This window comes from Penaeus monodon, chromosome 16 (assembly GCF_015228065.2).
Source record: "Penaeus monodon isolate SGIC_2016 chromosome 16, NSTDA_Pmon_1, whole genome shotgun sequence".
NCBI classification, from domain to species: Eukaryota; Metazoa; Arthropoda; class Malacostraca; order Decapoda; family Penaeidae; genus Penaeus; species Penaeus monodon.
This window is the reverse complement of record NC_051401.1, coordinates 42186073-42193572: the sequence shown is the minus strand read 5'-3', so window position 1 is coordinate 42193572 and position 7500 is coordinate 42186073. Positions and strand designations below refer to the sequence as shown.

Here is a 7500-nt window from a genome sequence, read left to right as displayed (position 1 = left end):
TGGCATTAGTATTGCAGACTGAAAGTATACAGACTACGTAATATAAAAAAATGAATTATTGGTACTAGGGAGAATCTGTTACAACTCTGTTACTTGCAAACAACTTTAGAGCCATGAATGCAATTATAGAGAAAATACCAACAAAAAAATTACATGTAAAAGTAACAATAATAATAATTTACAGATTATGACAATGTGAGCTTACATATCAGTGGTAACAAATGGTGTGGAAGCTTACCACATCAACCGTTGATTTATGTTCTGTCCACTGTAGGCTTTAGTGAATTTTAATGCACAGACATGGCTTCAGAAGTGCTCAGCCACCAATTAATAGGCCGCTTGAATTTGCAGAAATATATATTTTTAAAGCTATTGATAATGATATGGTTATTATCATTACCAACATTATGATTATTATAATCTCATCAAAATACTAATAATTTTTTTTCTTGAAATTAAGAAAAAGAGTAGGTAGGACTAATAATTGACTCCTTAATGACTAAGCACTGTGGAGCCACCTCTGTGTAAACACACTTAATAAACTAAAATTACAGTGGACATGGCATGTACGTCATGCTATCTCTATCATCTGGTCATTTATACTTTATATAATAAATTATCTATTCTATAATTCTACTTAATGTCTGTATTTCAACAATGTCCTCATAAACAAGGAGAACCACATTAACTAATACATGCATAAATTTCCGTAATACTTGGTTTGAATTTTGATAAAATTCTATTTCATATAATAAAGTTAGTTTTATGTATATCAAATTATGTACAACATACCGCAAGCCAAGACTAACTCCATACTCCAGGGCAGTTTGTCCAAGGAAAAACAGCTTGGAGACACACACACACGCACATACACACACACACACACACGCGCACGCATGCACGCACGCAACCTTCCAGGTCTGTTACCCTCCAGTCTTAAAAGCTTCACCAGACACTTCACAATCAAGGTACAATGGCTTCACACACTTGATGCATTCCCAAAGAAGCAACACACATTCACAACCCAAGTACTATACCCTACTAGTCATTTCTCCTCATCCTTCCACCAGGCACACACACTCACTACCTTGGCCGTGGCTCCTGTGTTGAGAAGCTGCGTGCAAGGAATGGGAGAGAGAGACAGGAAGGTCAGAAATGTGTGTTCAAGAGAGAATATGTATGTAGTGTTTAATAAAATGTTCTAAGTCTTTGATCACATACAATCCTGGAGACCTTACATCACCTTATAAACATCACCAAACGTACACTGTACACTGATGCCATACCTGTCTGAGTTGCTGTCTTCTCATTCACACTGCCCTGATAGCCATGTTCACTTACAAGTTTTTAGTAGGAACTCAAAAAAAAAAAAAAGCTTTTATTTTTATATTTTTAAGATTCATTTCATTACTATCCAATTATTTCAATAGCATATCAAGTTCCTACTAAAAGAAACAAAAAATCTAAGGTTTCAACAGAGATACTCATGCAGCCTCCGCGTGGCTCGCAACACATGCACCCGAACCACACAAAATCAAGCCTGGTTAATGGCTTTGGCTGGAACTAAAGCCCCAGACTTAAGCATGCACAACCCAGACTCAGCTGGTGGAAAAAAAACATTAAAAACTACCTTGCCCGTTGTTCCTCTGTGTACGTACGGCTGGGCATAGAAAATAGGGAGAAAGGTAAGGCGAGGGGGAAAAAGTTCAAAAGTCGGAGTCATATGATTTTTCTTTTTAAGCGGTTAAATTAGACCCCTGCAGAAATTAAGCAGAGCTGTATAATCAAACCTTGATATTGATGCTACTACTGCTAGCATCACCATAATGTCATGCAGAGTATCTGGACACCTCCTTTTCTTAAAGTGCCTAATAGTGTATCAATATCAATAAGAATGTAAATAAATAGAAATAAATAAATAAATAACAAGAGAAGCCTTTTTGATATAATGAGTCTTTGAAATACTCATCTGTAATGAAATATGACACTGCAACTAAGATATCAAACCATATAGAAATGCACAAGCAGCCAATGGAACAAAAAGCATCACAGAACAGGGTAGTGTACAGTAAATGTGTATGGAGGAACCTAACATCATTTCATATTGCTTTACTTGTACAATATGTCCAATACAATACATTTTACTTCATAAGAGAGGGAGGGTGGTCAAGTAAGAGTAAGAGGAAAAGAAGAGAGAGAGAGAGGTGAGAGAGAGAGAGAGAGAGAGAGAGAGAGAGAGAGAGAGAGAGAGAGAGAGAGAGAGAGAGAGAGAGAGAGAGAGAGAGAGAGAGAGAGAGAGAGAGAGAGAGGTGGTAGGATGAAAACCTGGGTAGGGTCTAAAGAAGTGGAAATAAGTAATCCAATTGAACATTTAAAGGTATCTTAGTAACAATGTTCTCAAATAGAATTTCAGACAAAGGCATATATATAGAAATATGACAAACACAGGTAAATACCAGTATGACATCTTAACAGCAATAGCCCCTTTCCACATGTAAACCATACATGGATAAATCATTCAAGACATAAGACAGTAGCAAAACAAATACCTGGAGGATACATTTTGACCTTTTAACTTAACGCTGTCTTCATCTTCATATATGTTATTTCTTACCTCTTGGGTTTAATAATTGCAAAATGTTAGTGGTGAGTTTTTTTATAACATTACGCTCTAGAACTAAAAACAAACAAAAACAGAAAAGTTGAGCTGTGTTAGATGAATAAATAACGCACCAATTTCACCCAGCACACAATTGTTATTCTAATCTACTTTCTGAGGCATTTGCAAAAAACTCCCCATTGTCAGACTATAAGTAGTGCCTTTCATCAGGAAAGGTTAAATGGCCCCTAAATAGAGATCTGGACCATGAGCATTTACCATTACACAAGTTCTATTGGGAAGGTTTAAAAAAATGCCTCTTCTAAGGCCCCACACGCGAGGCCTGTTCTACTCCAATAAGCATCGCGTTTGAGGGACCGACTGTGTATTATAAATTTCAGTGACAACAGAGTGAGTAATCGCGTTGCAGGTGATGGCAATGTGGGGTATGAATGAGGGTGGCACAGTGTGGGTCGGGAAACACCAACGTTCTGAAGGGGGTCTCCTCCACCCTACCTGACCCACCCTCGCCTCCACAACCACACGCAGGTTAAATGATTATACAAATAACCAGAGAAAATCACAAAGTAACAGAGGTTAAGGTTAAGCAGGGTAATAAACCTAGTACACTTTATGCAGTTAATATGTCTATGGTTGCACGATGTGGTAATAACTCAGAAAACAAAACTAAAACGAAGTAAGACAAACAAAATGTAAATTATGCCGAGAACACAACATTTAGTGGACAGAATTGCAGGTGATGCGCCTGTAAGCCAGACAAGCAGCAGATGGCTTAAGTCACTTCCTTGCAAGATCCTTTACCTTCTTGCGGAGAGCAAGTGGGCGGCGGGGGAGCGATCGCTGCCAAGGGAGGCGTCGTTAGTTAGTACGCCTACGCCCACAAAAGGGGCGGTGTCCCTGCCCATACCTACAACCTTCTCACTATCCTAAACCTATTGCAACCAAAAGGCTTCATGACAAGTACATGCTTTATAGAAACGAAAATAATCAAGGAACAGTAATATCCTTCATTTATATTTGCACAAAGAATGAATTTATTTTCTTCTAAAATAAGATAAATTACATAAATATGAACTAATGATATATGTACATAATAGCGTGTGACGCTAACTTAAACACGTGTCTTAGTGTGAGAAAAAACAATTACAAGAAACAAAAGGAGCAGGTGAGAGGGTACGAAATATGATATGAAGCAAGTGACGAGCCAGACTGGAAAGTGTGGCACTTTTCGTCCAGATCTCGAGTGCCACGAAACTTTGTCGCAGCAAGTGCGGATGCGCAAAGACGTCAAATGTTCTTTTATTTTCCATATGTAGAATATTCTATTCAATCTACTCACTGCATTAAATCATTATGTGTTATGTGCGCCCTTGGTAGAAATCGGAAGACTAAATGCCCAAAGTCTAAATTAGAAATAAAATTAATAAAAAACTTTTATAAATCAGGTTACATAACTACAGCCTATTTCTCTGCGTCGTTTATACTTGACTTCAGCATGGAATGCGCTTGATTGAGAACCAAGCCAGTAATGCAAGGGGGCTAACAAGTCTGGTGCGCAAATGACAGACTTTCCAGCCTGGACAATGAGAAGGGGATGGGGGAGACGACTAATGTCATGAACAGAGCGGGTGAGTGGACCTGGCAGAGTGGCGGTGTGATTATTGTGCGTCACGGGACAAGCGGTCTGGGCCCAGCCGACGCGAAATACCCTTTACATGAAGGTGTTCTGAAACCCCGATGCCTCAAAATATCCCAAACTCCGCGATCGAGCCACCCCACTCCGAAGCCTCCTCCCTGACTTTCCGTCCTCGTGTCATCACCCCCATGAGAGCCGCCCACGTGCGCCTTTACTCTACTACAAGCCCTAAATGCTTCTCTCTCAGCTGCGCCCGCAAGTTGGAAGCAACGCAAGGAACCGTCCGCGGCCTAAAGAGCGGCGCTCCTGCCATGCCATGCCATGCCATGCCATGCCATGTCATGCCATGCCCCTCCGCCTCCCCCTTCCCCTCATTAGTTCGATGGGGCTACGGACCACCCTCTTATTCCCGTCGTGTTTGCTGCTTCATCGTTATTCACTCCCGCCTTCTGTTCGGTTCATTCATCAACGAGCGCCTCCGTCGCCATCAGACTAAACACCTTATGGCTAGCTAAGCAGAAGATATCTTGAGGGGCAGCGAAACAGGCCGTTGTTTATGCACGGTGCTTTTCAACCAAAGCAACCGTGCCCCCCCCCCCCCTCTCTCTCTCTCTAATATATATATATATAATATATATATATATATATATATATATATTATATATATATATATATATATATATTATATTTAAATATATATATATATATTATATTCATCATTATTATTATATTATATATATATATATATATATATATATATATATATATATATATATATATATTACACACACACACACACACACACACAACACACACACCACACACACACACACACCCCACACACACACACACACACACACACACACACATCCAACTGGTTAATGAGACGTGATTCCGTCCCTCCTCAGAAAATCTGCTGCTGGAAGCGGCTGGGAGAGAGAGAGAGAGAGAGAGAGCAAGCGCGAAGCAAAGCGAAGGAAAAGGGGTCAGAGAAAAATGGAGACTTGCAAGGCGGAGAAAATGGGGAAGAAGTGAATGAGAAGGCGGAGGAAGGAAGCCGCAATTAACGGTTCAGCTGGGGAAGGGAAACAAGCAAACTCCATGAACAGAGGAATCACACCAACTCCAAAGCTCATCCGTCCAGCAAACAAAACAACAAATTTCCCGGGGCCGAGAAAGCGTACGAGGCGGCCGCAGGTGCGTCTCTTCCCTAGGCACTCGTCAATGCCTCTCGCAGGCTGTCATGTTGTCATTCTGCTCACGCCACATAACAGTCGGGGTGCACCTCCTTCGCTTGCTCTCTCTCTCCATCCTTCCACCCCTCCATCCTTGCCTGCCTGCTTCCCTTCCTTCCTTCCTTCCTTCCTACCTACCTACCTACCTACCTACCTACCACCTACCCACCTTCCTTCCTTCCCTCCCTCCCTCTTTCTCTCCCTCCCTTCCTCTCTCCCTTCCCTCCCTATCTTCCTTCCTTCCTTCCCTCCTTCTTCCTCCCTCGCACATCTCGTCCTTCCCCCGCCCGTACCCTTCCACCCCCCCCCTTCCAAATAAAAAAGAAAGAAAAAAGCGCCGACGAAGCAAACAAGCAACACGCCGCCCGTTTTACACCAATGACTCTTAAGATCACACGCCATATAAAACATGATCTGTATCCGATTTACCTCTACGCCACTTCCACGCCCACTCCATGTTAAATCCTTGTCGCCGCCCGCACGCCCACCCCGTGTCATATCTCCTCCGACGCCCATACGCCCACCCTATGCCATTCTCCCCTCCGGCGCACCTATCATTACCGAAAAAGAGCGCCTCGCCACGCCCGACACGCGACCGCCATCGGAGCTGCGTCGGTCGTTGAGGAAACTCGCGCACCTGGTCGTCATCCCGACGAAATATGGGCACAGAGATTTTGACAAATAGACAGACGAGGGCAGATGGAGGGATTAAGGTGGGCGAGTGATATGCCATATGATAATTTACGAGTTCAAATCAAAGCTCTCCAGATTTTTATCGCCCGCATATTAAATGGCTCTTACTACCCCTAGCCCACTGCTCCCCCGACCCTCTCCCTGTCTAAGGAGGCTTACGTAATCATGTCTTTGGCTCCACTTCTATTTTCGCTCAACATGGCCGCATTTCCAAATATCCCGGAGCCAATGCATAGGCAATAAATCATCGGCACGCCCACCCACGGGGACCACACAGCGAGGAAAAGACGCCCATTAAATTACTGATTCAGCCAACAGATTTTTGCTCCCTCCCACAGACCTCCTGGGGGCTGCATTACCCCCCCCTCCCATCCTCTTCCTGACGTGTTCGTATATCCTAGCGCGTCCGGGATACAAAAAAATCGTCAAACTATCCTGGCGACACACCACCTGCTGCTATGGCGCTAGGGCGTCCTTGAAGGATCTCCCACACACGCCATCCGAAGGCACGGCTGAGGGATGCCGCCGCCACGCACACAGCCGCGCCCCCGTCCGCACGCCCATCACTCAGCGCGCCTTCCCGCCCGGCAACCGCGACCCACGTGCATCGTCGGCGCGCGGGCGAGATTCGAGTTCCCAGGCCTCCCTAATCCGCCCTAGAGGTGCTAGTCTCCCCTCACCTCCACCTCCTCTTTATCAGCTGATACGGAGCCGAACAAAGTCACCTCCGCCGATAAATAACACGGAATTTCACCTCAAGGACCGTCGCTACTGCGCTGATAATCACATTCCTCGAGGCCAGCGCACGAAAGTACATACGAATCGATACCCTTCGGAGGAAAAAAAAGTCGTGACCGACCGTCGGAGATTGGTGGCTCGCTCGCCCTTGGGAATTCCTGCGCGGGTCCAAGAATTCGGAACAGGCGCGGCTGCCAATGACGGATTCCGGTCAACCCGAGGCCTCTCCGCAGCATAAATAACCTCCAGGCCAAATTACGTAAATAACAAAGCCATCTATCAAAATCCACATCCAGTCAAAATCGAATGATGTACACGGAGTGATAATGACAGACGAGGTTTCAACTTCAAAATATCAATCGAGCTAAACAGACGAACAAATAAATAAAGTAATATAACTATAAACAATTAGGATCTTACATAACGAATATTAGTAAATCCAAATTACCTAGAGTTCAGGGAATCAGAGCCTCGCCTCATTTTACAATCATATCACGTCTAATCACCGATTTCTAATTAATACCATTAATTAAAATCCATAGACTCCACACTTTCGCCTTGCAAGGGCTGTCCACGGA

The 7500-nt window shown here is 43.6% G+C and overlaps 1 protein-coding gene across 14 annotated transcripts in view; it reads right to left on the bottom strand.

The window, feature by feature from the left end:
• Positions 1 to 7500, bottom strand: part of LOC119582818 (CLIP-associating protein 2-like) — a 128870-nt gene that overhangs the window by 26559 nt on the left and 94811 nt on the right. For 11 of the 14 annotated variants that reach the window (XM_037931270.1, XM_037931272.1, XM_037931278.1 and 8 more), the window contains exon 4: positions 3422 to 3460. The exons of the other annotated variants lie outside the window; for them this stretch is intronic. In XM_037931270.1, coding sequence (XP_037787198.1) covers positions 3422 to 3460 — 39 coding nt within the window. The remainder of the gene's footprint in view (positions 1 to 3421; positions 3461 to 7500) is intronic. 14 annotated transcript variants of the gene reach the window in all.